Source organism: Equus przewalskii, chromosome 7, assembly GCF_037783145.1.
Source record: "Equus przewalskii isolate Varuska chromosome 7, EquPr2, whole genome shotgun sequence".
NCBI lineage: Eukaryota > Metazoa > Chordata > Mammalia > Perissodactyla > Equidae > Equus > Equus przewalskii.
Window position 1 is genome coordinate 81,225,376 of NC_091837.1, and position 24,242 is coordinate 81,249,617.

The following is a 24,242-nucleotide window of genomic DNA, read 5'->3' on the forward strand; positions in this document are numbered from 1 at the left end:
TTTAGAAATGTAAATGGCCCTAAATTATAACCAGAGATGGAAATGCATCTAGGGGGCGGGAGGGACATTCTGTAATCAAGTCTCAAGGTTGCTTGGCCTCTCTAACGTGCAAGGCGAACACAAACGGTTTATAGCCGTGGGCGAAGGTTCTCCGAGCAGAGAAGGTCCATTTCCATCAGAGATTAAAACACAGTTTGGGAAAACAATTACCTGCCTGGGATCCTGGGAAAGTAAAACTTCCTGGTTTCTCTGCCAGGAACAGCGATTGTAAAACAAGGGCTGAGAATCTCACAAACAAGATTTTAGAATTTTATCCAAACAGCTGCAGTTCACCTTCGAGGAGCCCAGGCTGACTTGGGTCTGATGGATGTTGCAACACCAAGTTTGAGGTCTCCCCGGTCTGGTGCCAAGAGCTGGCCCCACGGGACAAAGAGAGAACAGTTGCTCTCTTAATGGGAGCAGAAAACAAAACTCCCTCCCCCCATCCAACCTCCTCGCTTTGTTGTGAAATTGTCACTGTGCCTTTGAGGAGAGATTAAAATCCGAGCCATGTCAAATTTAAAGGGCACGTTCCCAGGCGAGGAAAGGAGAGGGGTTCAAGGGGAAAAAAACAGTCAGTTGCAGCAAATTTATGGAGGATTTGGGGATCACAAAAGTCATGGGGCTTGACTCAATTAAAATTAATGGAAAAGCACAAGCCCGCAATTTAAAAATAATAGTAAAATAAAGTGACAAGGACATTATGGCCTGTTCTCTGCTTCCCTTCTCGAGCCTGCTTGGGAATCTCGGAGCAGGTTTCCTGATGCACAGCATGGGTGCTGAGCAAATGGCTGTTTTTACCTACTTTCCTGCCCTTGACACACAAAGATTCTGCAATGGAGAGCCAGAATGAATGGTCCACCCACCGCTGAACATTTCCTGAGAGCCGGTTGGTGCTTGGCAAAGTTGCTGGAATGGGAGGAAAAGAAAAAGTTTATAAGTTCTCAAGACATGAGGAGAAAAGACCAGAGAGTTAGAAACAGACTGTAAGAAAGCTGCCTGGTTTGGCAGCCTTGCCAGATTCTCAGGACACCCAGCTTTCAAGAAGGCAGCTCTGGACCCCTCCAGAGCCCCCAAGTCTCTCATCTGGTTTCAAACCTTTGGAAGTGCCGATGCCTATTCTATGCAGGACCCCTCCACGTGTTCTCTCCCGGTGCCATTTGTAAAGATGAAGCAAGATGGGTGATACCAACGGAGTTCTAATCCCATGGCTTTGGTTCCCAGAGAGCCACAGATTGGTGTGTGGGAGGGAGGGTCCCCAACTCCATCCTAGGGAAGGAGCACATCCTAGCAAGGGGCCTGACCGTTACATGGTCTGAATATTACCATTGGTCTTTGGATGGACACCAACATTGAAGAGACATTCCTGGATTGTTCGAGTCAAGGATTTTCATCAAGTTAGCTCATCCTCCTTTCTAAGATGAGGATAATAATGGTACCTAACTCACAGGTTAGGTCTCTTGGGAAGATGAAATGAGCTGACATGTGCAGTGCTTCAGACAGAACCTGGCCCACAGTAGGTGCCCAATAGATAGGAAATGTCATTACTGGTGTGAGTGCCATGATTCTGACTCTTCATTCATTTAGCTTTCTGTTTTCTCATTCAACAAGAATTCTGTATTTTGACACATGTCAAACAGGTATTTTGACGAATGTTTCATATCCCCATTCCTTCAAGAAAGAACTCCAGGGTCCCAGCTAAATAAGCATATGGCAATCTATGCTAGTTATCTATCAGGTAGTTAAGCACAATTTTTGACATGATTTAAAAACCTTACATTTCTGCAACATTCCTTGCTTCCTTTCCCTTTTCTCCCTTCCAAATACTCTAAAGGTTCCTAGCAGATATTTTATTAATCCCTGACAGGTTGTGGAAAATGAGTTTTAGCAATATGAAGATAAACGTCATTTATCAAGTTGCTTTTCTCAATCAAATGAGCACCCTCGCCAAATCGTGAAGAACAGGGGAGAGAAATTAAAATCCTGCCATGAAGCAGAAGCCTTCAGTGTTGCTAGGAATTCTTGTCCTTAAGCAAAAACTGCAGCAGGAATCCCCTCTCCCCCTTCACGAAGCGGGAAATGAACCCCGCCTGCTCCCTTGCTCTGCAGGGGCTCCCGGGCACCATGTGCTCCCCTGGAGAGAAGGGGTGGAGGTGGGCTGCCTGCCCATCCCGTAGTCCAGGCTTAGTCTCCATGGCGTTTTCCACTTTCCCAGGCCAACCAGGGCAACGGGAAGATTTGCTGCCAGCCAGCTGAGCGGCTAGGCTGCTCTCGGTGACAACTCTGCCTCAGAGAACCTGGGGGACTGACGCTACACTGCAGAGTAGGAGGGTCTCCCCTCAATGCTCCCTGGACCCCTTCTAATGACGGGGCTCCATCATCACAGCTCCATGTCTCTCAGCTCCCAGGTCTTTCCAGCAGGGCCCCTGCAGTAGCTGCTCCCATGGGCAGACACATCCTTTTTCCTACTATAGTTACAACAAAAACAATAAGCAGTAAATCCACTGAGGGTCCTTTGGGTTCCCACAGACCAATGTTCTCACAATACCCAAGGAAACCCGTCAATGCACAGACTCTTTGATTCATTGTGGTCCAAGGGGCTTCTTATGCCTTTAAAAATAAATACGAACGCTGAGAGGGGGCTTTGTCTCACTTTGCACTCCCAGAGCTGATGATCGAAGGCTTCAGATGAGAGGGCGATCGAGTACAAAAAGGGAGAGAGACAACTCATTTTTTGCCTCTGCAGTCAGAAAGGAAAAAGTTTTCGGCTTGTTTGGCTAAGGGTTACTAATTCAGAGGATGCCAGTTTTAGAGTTCTTCTCAGTTTGACTTGTAAATGAAAGGTGGAACCTAGCCAAAATTACCCTGCTGTGTGGCTGCCGGCCCCAACGAGCCTCACAGACCCCTCTTTTCTATGTTGGGGTGGGGCAGAAGTTCACTGAAATCATTAGAAACTTCAGGAAACTAGGAGGTGAGAAGCAAGAAGTGGAAGTTGGTGAGACTCAGCTGCAGAGCATCCCCCATGCCTCTTTGACCTTCCATGTCCTCACCTACAGATGGTGAGGATTCTGTGTTATCTGACAGCAAGGCTCCAGCTTTGGCTGCATCGGAATCACCTTGGAGCGTGGTGACAATGCAGCAGCCTGGGCCCTTCCATGCTTTGTATCAGCTCTCCTAAACCAACGTTCCAGAACCTCTGCCTTTCAGGAGAGTGGAGGGAAATAATTGTGAGAAGAGTTGGTGAAATTTTATTGAAATAGAAATGGAAATTTCTCCTAATGCTTATTATTAAGTCACCACTTGCGGAACGCCTGGTATGTGCCCAACTTCACCATCATTCCATCAAATCCATACCATGACCCTGAAGTAGGAGTGAACATCTCTCTTTCGTTGCTGAGGGTGCAGAAGCTCAGAGAGTTTCAAGTGAACTGTTGTTTAGGGAGACATAGCTAGTAAGTAGTTTATCTGATGGAAAGACCAGATGCATTCACCGCACCTGAATCCCAGTGCTGCCGCAATTCCTCACATTCCCATCCCAGGCTGGGGCCAGGGGGCCAGGCGCTCAGCTGGCCTTGACCCTTTCGCAGGTGAGCACTGGGCACCTGCTGGCTGGACCACCCCTCTCCCCCACACCTGGGCAGCCCTTAGTCTCTTCTCTCCTTCCTGATCATTCTTCCCTCTTATCTTGCTTTGTCTTCACCTTTTCTCCTTTCCCTGAGAGCAGTCAGTCTCATTAACACAGTGACATCACTCAGGGAGTTCCGGGTCCCACCCGTAGAGAGTTTGGCGGAATTAGTCTGGGATGTGGCCTGGGCTTCAGGATTTTTAAATACTCTTGGGTGATTCTAATGTGCAGCTAAGATTGAGGAGACCTGCCTTCCTTAGGCCTGCAGAATCAGGAAATCCGCCTAGCCACGCTCGGGCTGAAAAGGTGGCTGACCACCGGCCCCCTGTTTTAAATAGAGCATGATGAAGAAGCATGAAGTGGCCTCCAGCAACACTGTGGCCACGTCAGCTGAGAGAACACCTGGCTGTACCTGCTGACCACACAGAGCGAGCATCCCATCACCTGGATGGGCAAAGCATGCCTCGGCAGGTCTCTGCCGAGGGACTATGGGAAATCACACACTGCTCCCTCAGGACCAGGAGATGTCCACGGGGTGGCCAACAGGAATGGGAGCAGTTATCACAGCCTCCGTGCGTCTTAAACTGCCTGAAACAAGGAGTGGCTGTGCAAACTCGGCTCTCCCAGTGAGATCCACACCATAAAGTAGACCATAAACTTGTATCATCGGCCCCTTCTGCAAACCGGCTCCCCAGTTTTATTACACACACAAACACACACACCCCATGGAGCACAGAAAATTTTAGGTACAACTCTGCTTTGCACCAGTCTTCTTAAGGATGTCTTTCAGACTGTAACAAAACCTCATGTTCCTACCTTGGGCATTTGCCTGAGGACAAAAAAATCTTATTGCAAAGGACTCCATGTGTAACACGGACTGCAGCCCATCAGGGATGAGCAGGCTGGAAACAGCATTACGAAAACATCTGCAGGCCTCTGCAACACACTGAAGTCATGGTACTGCTGTGGAAAGCACTTGTTGTATCTCCAGCACTTGGAACAAAGCCTGGTGCACGTAGGTCACCAACGAATGTGCAAATGCATGTCATACTGAAGGTGGGGCTTAAACCCACTACTTGCCACGGACAAGGAAACGCTGGAGAAGGATAACAAACATGAAGCTTTCCACACGGAGTAAGACCAGCTGGCAGAGCAGAATGCAGAGGGGCAAGGGCACTCCCCAAGTGCAAGCCACCAGGGAGGGCAGGAAAAGACCCCTCTGGACATCCCTCTCATCGGCTGTGGTCCAGGAACACAGAAGAGAAGAAGAGGTGAGGTGGTGTGTCTGCTCCCCCAGCTCCCCAGGTGAGGAAAACCAGCCTCCCATAGGAGCTGGTGTCGTGGGACATGCCCCAGACCCCACGAGGCTCCACGTTAGCTGAGCCATTCCATAAGGGGGGTGCACAGAGATGGTTAGGGAGAGGGATCACTCACTTGGCTTGGGACAGCTGTTCCTCATGAAAGACAGCTGCAGATGGGGGCCCCACGCTTGGGTGCCAACTCAGCTGTGCCCACGGGTACCTCAGAGAGCTGAAGTAGCTTCTAAATGAGAGGAGTTTCAAAGACATCAAGAATTAAACCAACTCTGAAAAAGGTGACTGAAGGCAAGGGTGGCATTTGAATGGTTCCATGTGCGGCAGGGGTTCAGAGGAAGGGGAAATCGTGACATCGTCTCCGTATGGGTGTGGGGAGCTTGAAAATATGTGTCTGAGAACTCTATATGGACATCTGTAATCATGCAGTTGGAACAGTAAACATTTGCCTGGAGAGAATTCCTTTGCTCTCTTCTCTTTCCTATCTCTTGTGTACATTAAGCGGTGTGATTTATTTTAGCAAGAATAACTGTACTCCTCTCTTATTGCCTGACTTTGAGCTTCTTTTGAAGGGAGCTTGTCGTGGAGCACCAACACCCCATTCCACTGCGTAGAAAAGCCTCCATTGAGGCTCTGCCCCTCAAACACGCCCTGACCCCAGGACTATACAGGCGCAGATAAACGGTGGCCAGAGCAGAAAAGAAGGTTCCTTAAAGAAACAGAATGGATCCGATCCTGAAATGTCTGACTGCAACCCAATGGACATTTTGAGGGGATGACTATGCCAATCAGAACAGAGACTTGTGAGCTGTTGATCAGGGAGCTGGAAAGGCCAACGTTGGCAATGTCCATGTCAACCTTGGCCAACTAGCCGAGGCAATCTTAGGAGTAAACGTGTGACATCATCTTGGTGTGGTTAGCTTGATACCAGCTCAGTCTCCTAATTTCCTTTGTTCACATTCAGTGCTCAACCAGCTACCTCTGAAGCTCAAGCAAGATCTGGGCTTCCCAAGAAAATCTGCCCACAGGGAGAGCATGGGCTGGGGCAGGTAAGCATTCATGTCGCATCACAAGGAATACACTGGCATTCTGGTTTGAACACCTGTCCAGTGGGCTGTTAAGAGGAGTCAGCCTCTGAGAGATAGATCTATCCTTGGGGAATGAACAAATCAGGTCTTTGAGCCACTGGGATGAGGTTCAGACCCTGGACTGTGGTGAATTTACTAAGTAATGCCACCCTCGGAGGTCTCTTAGAGGTCACACTCTTAGTCTTCCTGTGGTGACAGCCCAACAAATTGTTTAAAGTTTTCCATGACTACTTCTTGAATTTCTAGACTTTTTCTTGAGTGAAGACTGTAGATTCAGAAATGACCCGCGTTTTACAGGGCCTGGATGCTGTGCGTGATTTCCATGGCGCCAGGAGCGGCGAGCATCTGTTCCACTCCTTAGCGATACGGAAAACTTCACAGCTGATATAAATTCTGATCTGTTTTCCTTCAGCCACGCCTGATACAGATATAATCAGACTTAAAGTCAGTCAAAAGGGGGCCCAGAAGGAGTTATGAGAGACACCTGCTTTCAAAGAATATAGGATTTAGTTGGGGAGATATATACATGAAATGATCAAACATATTCAATGTCACCCATAAGAATATAGCCCAAACTGATAAAGGAGTGAGCCAGAATTAGGTGTAGTTAATCTCGAAAGGCTTTCTGAAAGAAGTATTTCTAAGGAAAAGCAGCTTGGCGTTGTGATAAAAAGGATGGGTCTTGAAGTCAAATTGACTCGAGTTGAACGGCTTGGCTGTGATTTCAGAAGGTAGGGGTAAGGTTAAGCGGCGTGGGAACAAAGTGCCTGACACATGAGAGGTGCTCAAGAAATGGTCATTAAAAGAGATCCATGCAGAAGGGAAAAGGATGAGGAAAGACATGAAGACATTTACGCTTGCTCTGCGACAGGCACTATCTAAATCCTTTATTGTATTAACTCATTTCACTTCCACAACAACCCCGTGAGGTCAGCACTATTGTTAACCCCATTTATTGATGAGGAAAACACCGCACAGAGAGGTTAAGTAACTTGCCTAAGGTCAACACAGCTGGTAAGTGACAGAGCTGGGATTTGAATCCAATCAATCCAAACCCTGAGTTTGGAATGTTAACCACTTTACTATCTTTTTCCATTACATATGCCACACTGCCTCTGTTGGAGCCATATTTATTACTAGACAAGATTGTCAAAACAGCTTGGATTTCTAGGATGAATATTTAAAATATTATAAATCCCTCGCGTGTAGGGGAGCGGTCGTTTGGTACACTTTCTGCTGATCACTCAGTAATCTATCCAAGACAGTGATGCGCACGGACTATTTTTGTCTCAGTTAATGTACAGCGCCATATAAACATTGACTCAACTGGAGAGGCGGAACAATAAATTATCACTCGCCCAAGTGCTAAAATAGCACTCGATTTTCTCTCCGCCTGAGCATGCTATCTATTTATACTTTGCTTACTTCTGTGGAGTTCAGAGTGCTTTATACACATCTCATCATAGCAATACTTAGGCCCATTTATTGTCTTTATTATACACATGTGACTAATGGGCCCTGCAATGCTTAATATTTACTACAGGATTCTCAGTTTTCAACTAGCTTTTTAATCTAAGGGATGGATTGACTGCCTTTAATTTATAATTAGTGGAAATCTGCCGACAATCAAAAGAACGGCATTTTACTATTTCTCTTTTAGCTAAATTCATTTTGTATATGATATGACCATTCTTGTCCCTAAATATTAACCATATATTATTTGGTATCCTTTCTTTACAATTCCATTTATGGCTGACCTAGAACCAGAACAGATCTGTTATTTTAAAACTATAAGTACAATTGCCTTTTTTACTCAGTTGACTTTCTGAAGTCCAATACATACTTTTTTCTTATTTTTCTCAGGTTGATTAGTGCATTTGCACACATGAACTTCCAAATTTGGTCTTCACCTTTTCAGTTTTCATATTTATGAGCCAACAATGAATCTAGATGAGAAAATAGTCAGAGTAAGGAAAACAACTCCAAAGAAAGGTTTCCTCAGCTAGCTGGAGGATAGAGAGCCCCAAACTATGGTGTTTATAAACTGGGAAACTAGCTTTATGCATTGCCAGGAGTTAACAGAACTTAAGATTTAGTAGCAGGCCTTAGTGCTGGATGCATAAAGAGAAATGGAGGGAGAGTTGGATTTGATGTTTCTGTCAGTGACAAATAAAAATAGCTCAAATGCTTAGCCTAAGGCTGGAGCATTCTGTTTTCTTTTATCCTGCCCTCATGTGAATATCTATCTTTGTTATTAAAAACAGAAACTCCAGCCTTGAGCATTTCCCTGTTATTGTAAAAAGGATATTATGCCAACAGCGCCTTTTCAAGAATCAGTAGTTATCGCTTCCTTCTACACGCATCCCTAAAGATTTCGCCGTGCCCAGGTGTGTCATCTGCCAGTATGAATTTAGGAAGATGGAACAGGTATGACCAGATACGTGAGACAAAAGAGTCCTCAATACCCACAGTATCAATAATAGTGTTGGAGGCGTGTTTAGAAACAAAGCTGTTTATTCTAGGAATGTTGCTGTACCCTAGGATTACTTAAATGATGAGCCTTTAACAAGGTCAAGGAACTCATCTTAGTCAATGTCCTCATTCAAAAGAGAAGAGCAGACACCTGGAGACTCATGATTGTGCAGATGCACCGAGTTCTCTTTTACCTCTGGGCTTCTGCACATTCTGTTCTCTCTTCCTAGATAACTGGGCGCTTCCATTATTTCTCTTCCAGGACTCAATTTAGCTATCATTTCCTCTAAAAGGTCTTTCCTAAAACTGGGTCGGATGCCTATTATTTGGTGGGCATGGCCCCCTATGCCCACCCCACTTATCTTACTGGGTTGAAAATGCCAGGATCACCTTCAGATACAGACCAAGTCTTGAAAAAGAGTTGAATGAAAGAAGGGATGAAGAATGTGAGAAAAGCAAGAAGGGCTGATGAGGGCTTGAAACGGCCTTCCTATGATTGTTATTGTTACTTCTATATGGCCACCCCGGGTGTACCCTATGGAACTGTGGAAATCTCTTAAATCAAAACCAGGCCAAGCCAAAAATTAGTTTAACTAATAAAAATTACATTACTTGAATGTTTTCAAAAGCAGATTTTGCTCTTTTATTTTTCTTTGTTCTTTATCTCAAGAAAATAAACAATGGTATGGCATTCTCATCTGACTCAGGTCCAACCCTGAAGGCTAGAACAGTTTTCAGATGGCATGCTCCACTTGGCCCTGCTAACATAGGGTTGGCGTTCACATTATGGAAATATCAGCAGAATCAAATGAGCTTGGGAAGTTTCCATTAGCTTTGTAAGTATACGTTCAAAATTCAGAGAAACGTGAAGCACAGAATAAATAACATGGTGAGTAGAATGTGCTAGAAAGCAAGAATAAGAGCAGACAAAGCATGTTTTCTACTATATCTTTTTTCAAAACGATCTGTTTCAACAGCAAAACAGACTCGCTGAGAAATTAATTCCCCCGCGCCATATCTCAGGCTGAACGGCATATGGAGATAGCATGGTCTCTGGAGCTAGACCAAGCTCGAGTGCTAACTCCCAAACTTCCTGGCTGTACAACTTTGGCAAGTTACTTAAATTGGTAGAGCCCCCATTTCCTCATCATCTTTCAGGATTTTGTGAGGGTTAGGGAAACTATAAGTACAAGTGTTTAGGACATACTGAGGGTTCAATAATTAAAGCTATTGTGGTCTCCACCGTCTTTAACACTGTTAGAGAAACGGTAAAAGCATCAATCTGGAAGTTGTGAATGACCATAAGCTGGACTGAAGTTTAATTGTATATATGACATGCATAAAGGTCTGAATAAGCAAGTAACAATGCAAACTAGAAAATACTTAAACATGAGAGCAAACTTTTAAGTAATTTAATAAACCCGTTTTACTATAAACAATACATTTATGTCAACTAATCTTAATTTGTCATAAGTATTAATTTTAACTTATAATACTCATAATTATTACACTGTATTATATTAATGGAACAGTATATTGTGTATCCTTCCAGAAAATGCTACACATAAACATGCGTATCTACGTGTGTGTAATTTTTTTTCTCATCTATGAGATCATACTCTCCACACAGATGTCAAAATTTTCACTCTACAATAATCTCGGGCATCTTTCTATGTGATTTCATATATACCTATCACGTTTTTTAACATCTGTACTGTACCTCATAATATCAATTTACCATCATTTAGTCAGTCTCCTACACAGATATTTCTTTTTCTTGCCCAGTTTGTTTTTTCACTTTTGTAGCAGAAACAAAATAAATAATGCTACAACGGATGTCCTTACACGTATGCAGGAAAAACTCTTATAAGTGAAATTGCTGAGTTAAAGGGTACATAACTTAGTACAAAATTAAGGTCAAATTGTCTTCTAAAAAATTTACAAGAATATACCATTCCTTTAATAGTGTTTGAAAAGAAACCCGAGACTTTCTTACACTTGCTTCTCCTAATTCTCTCTCCTTCTAGACTTGTCCCAGAGAAGAAGGGTACAATCTGAAGTCATACTATTAACTGATTGAAATTTATCTACCCTTCAATATTTACCCTTATTTCATGATAGTTCCATGCAGTTCTCATCTGTAGATGCTTCATTTAAAAATGCAAACAACGCTGGAGGTCAAAGAGTTCCTGCTTGTCCTAGCTTAGGTATAGAAAGCTCCTCCAGCCAAGATGGAGGCGTAGGGAAAGCTCCCGACCCCCCAAAGAAAAAAGCAACAATAAAGCAAAGCAATCACAGATAAGCACATTCAAGTTACCTTGCCTTAACTCAAGGCTTCTCCATGTGTGAAGCTCAGCACTGGGTACCTCACATACATTATCTCATTTTAGGGTCTGTGTATTCGTATTTATAAGCCCAATAAAAGCCTCACAGATTGCCTGATGAGACCTGGGAAAATAAGAACTGTCCTTCACCTTCTAGCGAACAAAGTCCCCTCCCCTCTCTCCCTCCCAACCCCCTTCCCCCTCCCTTGCTTCTCCTTCAAGGAGATGCAAGGCCAGCCTTCCAACAGCCCCAAGACAACTGGGGGTTCTTGATGACCCCGAAGCTTGGCAAGATCCTTAAATACCTTCTGAATCACTAAAAGAGGTACACGTGTCTGCTGTAGTCTTGGTGTTATGTATATTTTGTTGTATTTGTATTCTATAAAAATTAGTCACAGACCAGTGGTCTATTGGGTACCTCTAAGTTAAACAGGGTGTTAAGTTAACCAGAATACCTCACTCTTTTTCTAGCTAACTGGAGAATTTACTGTATTTAAGATAAACTGGGATTTACCATATTACTCATCCCTGACCTCACCATCAAAGTTCTTATTCTTCATTTCACTCCTACTGTCAAACTGGGCAAAAGAAAAGATGCCCCCCTCCCAGGCTAAAAAATCTGAAAAAGAGCTATTTCTCATTATTCCCCTCATCAGAAACCAGCGTAACTCTCTTAAGTCCATCCCTATTAATGATCTCCCAGTGAACAGCTACCCCATCGAGATTAGACCAAATAAGTAATTGGTTTGTAACGCAAAGCTTGACTAAATGATTTTATGCCACAATATATTCCCTGTGATTTGCTAACACAAAGGTAGCCTCTAATTTATTTAAAAACATTTTTTTCTAAAAGTTTTCCAAAAGTCAGATTTTTGAAACTCAATCTACATTTTCTTCCAATATTAATAAAGTTAGATCCCCAAGTACAAAGATATCTTCCAGAAAGTACCAGAAGCTGGACACCAACAGTACTGTGGGACTTACGTCTCCACCTACCAAAATCCACATCTCACTTTCAGATAGCAGGACCACAACCCCACAGCCACCGCCCTGCCCCACCCCACCCCCCTGCAAAGGAAGAAGGGATTCTCCCCGCTCCCTTTCTGAAGGCCAACCCCCTGGAGATGGTTTCCGAGCCCAGAACCCACAGGGCCACCCCAGCAAATGAAACCACTTTTCAGAATCTTTATTTTAGTAACTATAAATCCCCTTGGTCTGTCTATGACAGGTCTATCTTCTACTGAATTCTACTTTCTAGCCAGAAAAATTTTAGAGAGGTTCCAGTACATTCAGGAACAGGTCATTTGTATTCAACAGCGTCACTAACCGACTCAAATGAAAAAGTGCTTTTTGTGTGTGTGTGAAATACATCAAACTCAATTTAAGTATCTGAGGCGGGTTTCTGTGAAATCGCTCATGGAGGGTACTCGTGCAGAGCAGCTGCTGACTGAAGGAGGGAAGCCAGCCTTGAAGTTCAGGATAAGCCCTAAGGTTTTCTGATGCATTAAGTGGAGATTCTGAAATCAGTGCCAGAGAGTAAGGTTTTAGGACAGTGGGTTTGCAAAGCTTAAAAAAGCAGTGCATTCGGATCCCCTTCGGACAGGCTGCTGTCTGTGATTAATTAATCTCTGACTAATCAGAAGTGGCTAAATGTTGAGGTGAAATGTGAAATTTTTTTTGAAAAAGGATGTGGTTTTTATTTCTTTTGCATTATCAAAAAATAACCTAAAAAACATAGTTTGCGACATTTAAATCAACTACAATTTGAGTGCCTTCTTCCAGCATTTGACAACTGTTCATTCGACCACTAGTGCTCGGTGCTCTAGGTGCTGCGTTGTTGTGGGAATCAGACAGGCCCAGTCCCTGCTGCCACAGAGCTGAAAGAATAAATACGCAAAGCATTGACTGTCTAATAAGAAAATATCCAGAGGCTCAAAGTATGGTGATAGAGAGGGAAGGAGTGGGAGGTCAGGGGGAGCTTCTCTGAGAAAGTAGCACTTAAACAGATGTGCAAGGCAAGAAGGAGTGACTCTGGAACAATTAGGAGCAGTGCAATCCAGGTAGAGGTCACAGGCAGTTGAGGGCCCCAAGAAAGGCTAAGCTTGCTGCGTTAGAGGATCCAGAATTCAGCCCATGTAGCCTGTGAGCAATGGGTAAGTGGTAAGAGATGAGCCTTGAGAGCTGTGAAAGACTCTGTAAATCAGACCCAGGGATTTGGATATTATCCTGAGGGTGATGGGAAGTATTCAGGGTGATAAGATGAACTGAAACATAACTCTTTTGCAAAGACCCCAAACTAGAGAGATGACCAAAGAGAGTGGAGGGAAGGGGTGGCTCAAGCGCACGCGTCTCCTGAGACCCCTCACCCAATCAGTGAGGCTCTGGGAAGCGCTAATGCATCTGGGTTTGTGGAATGACATGAGCGTGTGACACCACGGCCACTGCACATGCCATCACATCAGCACTGGTTTGGTGGAGACCAAAGTCAACAAGAGACCTTCTCCCTTGACCCTGCCCCAGCTCCCAGACTCAATATAGTGTGTCACTCCTTCCCAGAAATATGGCTACAGTCTACTCTGTGTTTAGATACACTGAAGGGTTTGGGTCCCCAAGCACTGGCAAATTCCATACTTCTCCTGTTAACTACTTTTGGGGACAAAAATACAGGGAACTATCTCTGAAATTCTTAATGCGTTTCATCAAAGAAACGAGGTTAACCAATTCTGCAGCCACATATGGGCATGTTTCATGATATGAAGAGAAAAACTCTCAAATATCAGCACCCCGTGATGAATGTCACACTCCACCATTGAGGACCTATTTTTAGCCAAGTCAACCACTAAGTTCTGAGCCAAATGAGAGGTCATGTGTTATCTGAGAAGCACATGTTATTGTGGTCATCAAATAGCTAATCTGGGGTGAGGTGTTCCATAGAAGATGCTTGCTATGAAACTAGAGTGTACTAGAGTGATTCCTGCTACTCAGAAATTTAAATAAATTGACATAAATGGTAAAGGGAACACAGACTTCAAATTACATTTCAAATGAATCCCCCAAAATTACATTTCTTGATATTTATTAGTAATGTTGGCAAAAATGTGCCCTAAGGTTTTTCAACTTATTTTTCCGTGATAGTGTGATGGCCACACATCAAATACGTGGCTCTAAAAGGATATAATCATATCTAGCATGGTATTGAAAAGACCGACGCAGATTTAGTTCCTTACTAGCAAGGCCCTGAGCAAGACAGATTACATTCCTAGACCTTGGTTCCTAAGCTGTACAAAATAAAGATCATCATATTAATCTTTCATAGGGACGTTGGGCTAATTGCATGAGATAACGCACCCAAGGCAGCACATGAAAAGTTTCAGACAGCCAATAAATGTCAGTTCACTTTTCCTTTAGCTTTCGGCTTCTATGGTAATCCAAATTTTTAAAAAGCTAAGAGTTTAATTTTGGGGGCACATTTATTAACACCATCCAACGGCATACAAGCCTCAAAAGAGGTGGAATTTTTATCTGTTCAGCTGTATCTTCAGCACCCAGAAAAGTGCGTGTCCTGTGGCAGCTGCTCAATGGTCACTGAGTGGGTGAATGAATGGGAGGTTATAGTGATATAAGGTGGAATTTGAAGGTCAATTATCCTGGATCAGCAGGAGGTCAATGATTCCCAAGAAAGTGGGAACCATTATATATAAGACTTGCCTTGAACTCAACTTCAGGCTAGCTGAGGGTCAGCCTGAGGAGGTCCTGGTGCCTTCAAGGCCACCTCTCCAGTCATCACCTCTTCTGGGCTGGGGCTGCCCCAACATCAGAGTCATTGGGAATTGACCAGAATGACCCCAGAACAGAAGAAAACATCATGCTAGGGAACAGAAACCTAGCTTGGTCCGAAAGCTGGAGATCAGGAGCTGGTTCTGCCACCAACGCACTCTGTGGTTTTGGGTAAGTCATTTAATATTTGGTCAAGAAGGCCTTGGTTTCACCATGTTTAAATGATCAACACTGGCATGTTTTATCTCTAAAAGTTCAAAAGTCCCATGCCTGGACTATGGCAGTCCAGGCCGGTATCCATCCACATGGTCTTGCTGTTGTGAAAAATTACCTATGTAGAAACCACAGATGATAATACGGGGAGAAAATAAGGAAGAAAAAGTCACTCCTTCACCCTCTTTTCAAGAACTACTGCTCACAATTGCTCACATCTGGCACGCCTCAATGGTAATCATTTGCAAGGTTCAAAAACATTGAACCTTGAAAGTGAAATAAGGAGCTTTATCTTCAAAAGGAAAATTAAAGTCCTGGAGTAGACCACTGGGACCTTTTTATTACACCTGGATAATGGCAGGTATTATTACTCTCTCCAGCAGCATGTTTTTATGACTAGGCTAACACATACCCTTAGGCTGTAAAACTGTGCTTTCGGATAGAACACGTTGATTCAGATATAAAATAAAATACTGTTTGTACGGTACGTTTTTAATGAAAAGTCTAAAAACACATCTATTTAACAAACCTCTATTTTTATAGAGCCTGCCTGAAAAAGCCTGCTTTTACAAAAAATCTAACTATGGGTGGTCTCACGCCCAGAAGTGGCACAAGAATCCTTTGTCAAACCATGTCAAGAAACATGTCTTAATTTTTGGTATGGAAAATGTGGTCACCATAATTATAAGCCAGAGAAAGTAAAGAGTTTTTAAAATCCTGTGCAAGAGAGGAGTAATAATTCATGAGCATTCGATAAATCTGTAATTTAACCAGCTTTTAGGTATGTAGTAATCAACATTAAAATTACAGCGCTTGACAATTTTCTATTTTACCTTACGGCTATCTGTCGAAGTGTCTTATTTCCTCGTTGAGACTTAAGCTCCTTGAGAATCAATGCCGTGTTTCCCACGTCCCTATAACTCTATGGAACCTGCGACATGGTTTGTGTTTTGTCTTCAATGAACCACAAAGAATGTCTCAGGAACAACCTCAGGAAAATCAGGCGAGAAATAATTCAGGCTAAGAGGAAATCAATGTGTAACTTGTTTAAGAACTATTCTCTTAGGCTTCAAGACATTTCAAATATACACTTTAAAAGGTTCAGTGATGGAAAAAGTTCATTTGTGCAGGTTTTGAAACGGGATTTGGCCAAGTCAGCACTAATTAAGTGGAGATAAAGGGGGAGGGGGAGGGTTTCGTTGTGTGACTTAGTCACTTGGTTACTAAAACCTTTCTCCCGATTGAAAGGCATCATCCGGGGTTGAAATAGGCATATTGGAGGAGATACAGCATGATTGCTTCTCCCTCTATATGGCCTTTTCAGGCCTTGAAATGAAAAGATCAAAGCCAAAAGGGCCTATGGAAAATTAATGAGAGCTGAGCACCACATGCAGTTAATATGCTTAGTTAACTCAGGCAGCAAGAGGCAGGCCTTTCTCACACAGAGGAAAACACAAACACCTTTCCGGAAGGCCAGGGCCGAGGCGGACTTGACCTTTCCTACACCTGGAAGCATTAGGGCCACGGTTCCCTCTCAGCTTGGATTTCCGACATTTCTCAAATGTCTTAATTCCATATTGCAACCTACTTTTCCTCTAATTCTTAGCATATATGTCAGAAATCCCAATATGTTAGCATCTAAACTCCATCTCCCAGGCTGGACCTCACAATCAGAAGCGGCAAAAACCAATTCTTCAAAATCTATCTTCTTCACTTGTGAGTTCTTGGAACAGAAAATAGGATGATTATGAACACAGGTGAGAAAAAGCAATGTTTTCCTGCAAGGGTAACAAAGTCATGGCTAAGCGACATGCGGCTGCCAAGTTCCTTGGGTTGCAATAGATTTGAACGTGTCCCCAAGGGGTTGGCTGCTTCTAAGGACGCTACAGTAACCAAGAGCATGACCTTCACAGTCCAAGTTGGGCTCAACCCCAGCCTGTCCCTTCAGACCTGTGCCATCACTGACAGAGCATTCTCTGAGCTCCGGCTGCCTCGTCTGAAAACGAGGAAGATGCTCATATCTGCTAGTGGTTTTCAGGACTCAGACAGTGCAAGTCAGGCACTTAGCACCGTGTCTGTCATGTGGTGAGAACTCACTACCTGGTGGCTATTTCTGTTATCATCTTCTGCAGCAATCTGTCCTGCTCGAAACGTGCAGGATGCAATTGCATGCCGAACTCTTCCTGCATTTTCTGTGAAGTTCCTCCAGGAGCAGCTGCCGCAGAGCAATAGTGCTGGGAGGCGGCAAATCACCTCTAGAGTTGGCCTTTTGCACGCTCACATCTGGTAAATCAGGGGAACCAACACCAAGAGCGACAGAGAGAAAGGAGAGGAGGAGGGAGGGAAAGAGCGGGGAGAGAGGAGGGGGGAGGGAGGAAAGTTTTCATGAGATACTGTAACAGTCAACCTCTCATCCTCATCCTTCTCCAGTCATCATCAAACATTTTAAATTCAAATGAAAACCATCATCAGGCAGATAGGGAGAAAGGCGGAGTTGGTAAGACTGCATTCTTTCGTTGGCAAGTGAGAGTAGACAAGAAGTACAAACAGGAAAGACTCAAGTTCAATTGGTCTGTCTTCCTCAGTCTGGTGTGGGATTTTATCCATGGAAAATCTCTGCGTTTTTTTAATACTGGGTCATAAGGTGGATTTTACTTGAGCTTTTCGGGTTATTTGGTCTCTATTTTGTAAGAAAGTAGTTATGTTTCCTTTAACAACAAAGCAAAGTAGTTTCAGGTTGAGAAAGGAGAATTGTGACACCGAAGGAAGAAGGTTTAGCATGACAATGCCGTGTACCTGCATATATGCCAACCATACACAGACACACACACACAGAGACACATAGAGGTACACACACAGACACACACAGAGACACATGGACACACACAGACACACAGAGGCACCCACATAGACACACACACAGAAACATACAGGTACACACACAGAGACACACACAAACACACACAGAGACACACATAGGTACATACACAGACATACACAAACACACAGAGACACATATAGGTACACACACAGACACACAGAGAGGCACCCACATTGACACACACAGAGAAACATACAGGTACACACACACACAGAAACACACACAGAGACACACATAGGCACACACACAGATGCACACAGAGACACACACACACATACTGATAGATACACACATGCACGCCTCCTAGCTAGGCCCGTCCCACCTCCCATGTGGTGTGGGTAACAGAATCTCTTATCTCCCCTCCCCTTTTTATAAGAAAATCCTGACATTTCCAACCACTTACAGGGTAAATACGGTAGTAAGTACCAAAATCAAAACAATAACAACAAAGCAACAACACCCAAAAAAGCACCATTTCAAGCAAGTAGGTCTCCAGTGAAATTTTCAGGGATCAATTGAAAATCCTTACTGTTGGAGAAGTACGTCTCTGTTTTCAAACATGTTCCCATTTTGTTTGTTTGGGTTTATTTTTGCCTTCGTTCTACAGGAAGCCTCACAGATGACAGGGTGATTTAATTCTGCACAAACCTTGCCTCCCTAAATTCTTAGAATGTAGATAGATACCACTACCGGTATTCTTAGAGTCAGAGCTACACAGCCTCCCACACCAGCTATAGTGAAATAGAACCCACATTTCATTGGGATCCCTCCTTCTAGTTATTCGCAGGTTTTTCTTTACAACACAGGAAACCAAATATGAGGGCAGTGCTACAGATATTTATAAATGGTCTTCTAAAGTGGTCTCAGCGGCCGGCAGAACAATAACTGATTTATATCCCAAAACAGGAGATAATGACTTTCCCCTTACACTTTGTAGAGGAAAGCAAGATTCTAGACACTCTTTTGTCAGGTGTCAAAATTTCTTCATGACAACAGATCCTGTTGCATCTGTGAAAGGACTTACAAAATCTTTTCCTACCATCCCAGGTGGCAAGACAGTCAAGAGCCAAAGATGATAGAGAATTGACAGTGGACCACGTAATGAAAGAAAAATTAAGCTTTGAATGAAGACATGGCATTCACATGAAGCTGCTACTGAGCTTGAAGCACCAAGAGGGGTGTCTGGACAAGTCAGGCACCTCTGCGGGACGTGGGCAGCAGGCAAGCAGCCCTGCAGAGGAATCAAGGGAAAGACTGGGGTCTCTTCCTTAATGACTTCTGCTCCTGCTGCGACCCTGACATCCACTTCACCAACGTGCACAGAAGGACCACTCTCAGCCTCAGGCCAAATGTTCCCGCCCAGGCTCTCTACCCCTTGAGCATATAACAAACCACTGCAAGAAAAGTCCAAGGTTTTCATCTAACGCTGACATTCAAGACTTTTTGTAAGATGTCTTGAAACCCAGATTCCTGAAAGTCTTTCAAAAGACGCTAACCAATTCATCCTCATAAACCCCTCTTTTCCCACTGCCCCCAACACGGTATACCTGGGGTGACTGTGTAAGATTAAGATGTAAGTAGATTAGGGGCTGGCCTGGTGGTGCAGCAGTTAAATTCACACTTGCTCCTTCTCGGCGGCCCAGGGTTCACCAGTTCTGATCCCGGGTGCGGACATGGCACCGCTTGGCACGCCATGCTGTGGTAGGCGTCCCACATATAAAGTAGAGGAAGATGGGCATGGTTGTTAGCTCTGGGCCAGTCTTCCTCAGCAAAAAAAGGAGGATTGGCAGCAGTTAGCTCAGGGCTAATCTTACTCAAAAAAAAAAAGATAGAAGTAAATTAAGTGGATGATTCTATGTGACCTCACTGAATGAGTGGTTTTTGAGTCAGTTTCCTTAAAAAGGAAATTCACTCATTCATTCACTTAACATTCATTGGAATATTGGCAGCACAATTTTATGACAACTAACTTTACTAAGATTTAGAAGACCTGGCTCTGCCACTAACCAGGAAAACAACTTAAGGCATTTACGTAAACTTATCGTACCTCAGTTTACTTATCTCTAAAACGGGGAGGCCTGGACAAGATGGTTTCTAAGGTTGGTTCAGCCTTAGCATTTGGGGACTACATACTTATGTGGAGTCTACTCTATAAGACACCCTGCTGGTGCCACAGGGAGGCAAGAAGGCAAAGACATGGGCTTGACCTCATCCTGTTTACAGTGCATCGCTCGGCTTTCCAAACTTCCATCCTAGGTTACTTTGACTAGGCATCAAATTTCCATCTTTCTTTAAATGTATGCCTCTCTTCGATGTTTAGAGATTTTTAGCCAAACAGGGCCCACTCCTATTTGCACCCCTCATTCAGGGGCCTCAGCCTCCCTCCGTTCACCTGCACTTCCCATTTCTTCTGCAGCCTGGTTTTTGTGGCACCAGCACCATCAGGAGGTCTCTCAACAAAGACTGCGTGGGCCTGAGCTGCCCTGCTTTGGGAATTCTACAAAGTATGGTGATTCCTGATCCATGCAGCCTGCCTCGTTCCCCAAAGTGGATCCTTTCTCCTCTCTCCTGCCTCAAGAACAAGCATCCTGGCCTGCAGCCTGGGAAGAGACCTGTTTTAAAATCTGTGCATGTAGGACCTGTCAACATCCAGGCTCAGGCAAACAGGCTGCCCTTGGGCAGAACAGCTTTGCTAATCAATCACGCTTCAGGGAAGAGGGTGGTTTGTACGCGCGCCCACTTTGCCGTGACCAAGCCCCTATGAAAATATCTGAGTGTGAATGAAAAAAAGAAAACAGTTTACTTTCCATGTCCACTGCAGGAAGGCCAAGACAAAGGTTTATTTAAAAATATCTCCTCTTTTCTGAAGGCTGAAAGCAAGCCTGTGGGCTTAAAGAGAATTCCACTTTCAAGATTTGCTACTGACTAAGATCAGGAAACAGCGTGCTCAGCTTGGACAGCGATGTCACATGCAAAACAAGAGAAAGCTTTAGGGATGTTCCCAAGTATTCAAAAATTAAAAACAAACTATTTCTAATTTTTTTTTTGCTGAGGAAGATTCGATCTGAGCTAATATCCATGCTAATCTTCCTCTATTTCTTAGTATGTGGGCTGCCAGCATAGCATGGCCGCTAACACAGAGGTGTTGGTCTGCGCCTGCGAAGCAAATGCAGGCCGCCAAAGCGCAGTGTGCCAAACTTAACCACTAGGCCACTTGGGCTGGCCCTATTTCTAATTCTTTATAAAGATCCCCCTGAGAAGATATCACTTGTGATTGTGATGTATTAGCGTGGCAATTAGCAAGTAGAGAAAATTAACGTCATTTGAAGCTAAGCTAAGATACAAGACACGGTCTATACTAATGAGACGCAGTTAACGAGAAGAGGTCAAGTTTGTTGTCACAAGGCTGGGTATGTATCCTGGCTATAACCTGCAAATTGGGGCAAGTTATTTAACTTCTTTAAGTCTCAAAAAAACCCCACACGCACACACATACATACACACACACACACACACAGACGTAATGGGGCCAATTATACCTTCAACTCATAGTCTTGTGAGAATTAAGTGAGATACTATAAGCAAACCGCTTCTATACTGTAAACAATAGAAATGTAAAGCATTGTTATAATAACAGATATAGTCATTCAAATACATCTTACTCTAGTAAACGTTATTTTATTTCTAGTATAGCTTTTGTCTTTTTTGTTATTTCAGGAATGAGTTTCTAATTCCTTCAACTTATGTGCATTTCCTATGTAAATTCTTTTCACATTTTCAAAGCTCGTGCACAAGTGACAGAAGAACATAAGCTTAAAATAACCAGAGAAATAGCACCACAGAAATAGAATAGATAGATAATGTAAAAAGCATTTACCCTTTGCCCCAGCAACCCGCTTCTGGTAATTTATCCTGCCCACATATGAACTGACTAATGAACAAGGTTATCTAATAGAGCATTATTTGTAATACCAAGAGATTGGAAATAACCGGGTGTCCATCAATAGGGGTAGGTAATTAAGCATGTGTAGTTGATAGTTACATAACGACCTCCAATGAATCATCCGGCCCGGTGTTCACTCCATTATGTAGGTCCTTCCCACATAGCCGCTGGGCTTGGTCCTATGACCTGTTGTGGTAATGGAACATTAGCAAACGTGATGTAAGCAGAGGCTTAATAAGCCCTTTTGCACTGGGGCATACTCCCTCTCTGCTTTTGGAGTCCAGTCACCATATGAAGAACCCTGGGCTAGCCTCCTGGAGACACATATTCCAGCTCCTGGCCAGAATCCACCACTGATCTGTGAGTGAAGGCTTCTTGGACCATCTAGCCCCAGCCAAGCTGCCAGTGACCTCACCCATAGGAGTAAATCCATGTGAAAGCGGAAGAAAACCACCCAGTTGACCCAGATCCACATAGCTCACCCATAGAATTGTGAATAATAAAACTGTTGTGCTAAGCCACTAAGTTATGGAGCAGCAATAGATAACTGATATACCCCGATATCTCCAAAACAATGAATGAGCAGGAAGGTAGCTTGCTACCTACAAAGAAAGAAAAAGGATGCACTCGGTGTACTGACACGCTAAGGTCTCCAAGACACACCATTAAATTAAGAGGCCAAGTGAAGAACAAGGCAAATATTATGCTGCCTTTTGCGTAAAAAAGGGGAACATTTAAAAATATATATATTTATTTTGCATGAAGAAACACTGGATATATACTCAAGAAATTAACATACATAGTTACCTGTTTCAATGGAGTAAGGGAGGAATGAATTGGGTAGATGTGGACAGGGTGGAATACCTTGCTAAACTGTCTCAGTATATGAACCATATGAATATATTACCTATTCAAAAATAGTACTTTTAAAAAGTGAAAAACCAGAGTAATACAAGATGGAAATGACGAAGACTGAAAAAAGTTGAATTTCAAACTGATTATTATAATTCTACCAAGACACTATCCTTGATAACGGCCTTCCTTTGAACTGGAAGAATCTTCTCTTTGTAACAATATAGTTATTTGCATATACGTGTTTATATTCCCTGCTAGACTGTAAGAGCCTTCAGAGCAGCGACCACGTCTCATGCATTTTTGTTTCTTCTGCAGCCGACAAGCAGAGTGCAGAGCAGAGTAAGCGCGTAATAAACAGCTGAGTCAAAGTAAAAGTCTCCATTGCTAATGCTGGTGAGTTCTGCAAAGTCTTCAACAGCCTAACTTCTTCCATCTGTACACACACTCCACACACCAGCTTTGAGGAAAATGGTGAGAACTCACTATGATCTGGGCCTTGCTTCTCTCAGAAATGTACTCAACTCCTGGGCACTGTATATACAAAAGCTAAATTTGAATGCCACGAAAGGAAAAAAAGCAAAACAAACTCCCCCATTTAGAAAGAAAACAACAACACCCATTTGACTAGAGGAAGTCTAGAAAAAGAAAGATCTTTTATTATTTCTCATAACTAGCAAATTTCACTTCTGTGGTTGACTAAGCAGCAGCCTGCAACAAACTAACTCTGCAAAGCAAAGTGAGCGATCCAGAGAGGTGGCTGCGGGAGTGGAGGGCCAGAGGCTCTCTCCCAGCCTCCAGCCTCTGGAGAAGTCGGCGCTCAGGCCACTGAGGAGAGTTTGTCTGCTACGACTCTAGCATTTCTAGGAAAGAGGAGGCCACAGCTTTCTTCATAACCCACTTTGGGGCTTGACAATTCTCACCAGAAATCCTCCCTCACTTTGAACCTGTACCTTTCCGATTGTGCCTTACCCTCTTCCTCTCTATTACAGTTTGCTGTCTCCATGTCTGACCCCTATGAAAGCTTAACCTCTTTGAGGAGGAAGTCTGGGTCACCTCCACGGCTGTGTCCACAGCTCTCCCCCCTGGACGTGCTTGGCCAGCAAGCAGAGCCTCCCACCCCTGTGCATCCTGGACTGCGCTACCCAAAAACATTATGTGGCCTTGGCACTGTCTGCGCTCCATTAACACACACAACACAAGAGCCGTGGGCAATAACGAGGTAGACAGTAAGCCCTCACCATCTTGGTCTCTCCCACATCAAATAATACCAATTCCTGAATTTCCCTCCTTGATGTCATTTCCCAATTTTGTGGTCAGTTTCACTGTTCTCTGCAGGGCTGCACTTCTTCCTTCACAGCTACGACAGTGGGACTGTCATTGCTGGGATCACCGTTTGGAAGTTCTGCAAGGTGAAGACAGTAGGAAAGCTGAGGTTGACAAGCTAAAATCCAGGTATGCTTTTACAACAACAGATCAATGAGCATTGATTATGTGCCTACTGTGTGCAGGGAGCTGGGTTAGATGCTGTCAGAGATATGAAAAAGTAAGCATCACTCTGCCACTTAATAAGAGGGACATTGATAAGACAGGATTTAAAGAGCACGATGTTGACTTGGATATGCAGAGCTCATTGGAAGGGCTAAGGCAGGTGGGTGGCCATCAGTACCAGGTAGGACAGAGACAATGGGAATGGTGAAGAAGGAAAGAATCGA

At 43.8% G+C, this 24,242-nt stretch overlaps 1 protein-coding gene across 2 annotated transcripts in view; it reads right to left on the reverse strand.

Moving 5' to 3' along the window:
* Nucleotides 1-24,242, reverse strand: part of BCL2 (BCL2 apoptosis regulator) — a 173,690-nt gene that overhangs the window by 51,672 nt on the left and 97,776 nt on the right. The window contains exon 3 of one of the 2 annotated variants that reach the window (XM_008519827.2): nucleotides 743-948. The exons of the other annotated variant lie outside the window; for it this stretch is intronic. Coding sequence (XP_008518049.1) covers nucleotides 841-948 — 108 coding nt within the window. The 3' untranslated portion in view covers nucleotides 743-840. Of the gene's footprint in view, nucleotides 1-742; nucleotides 949-24,242 lie in introns of those variants that run through there. 2 annotated transcript variants of the gene reach the window in all.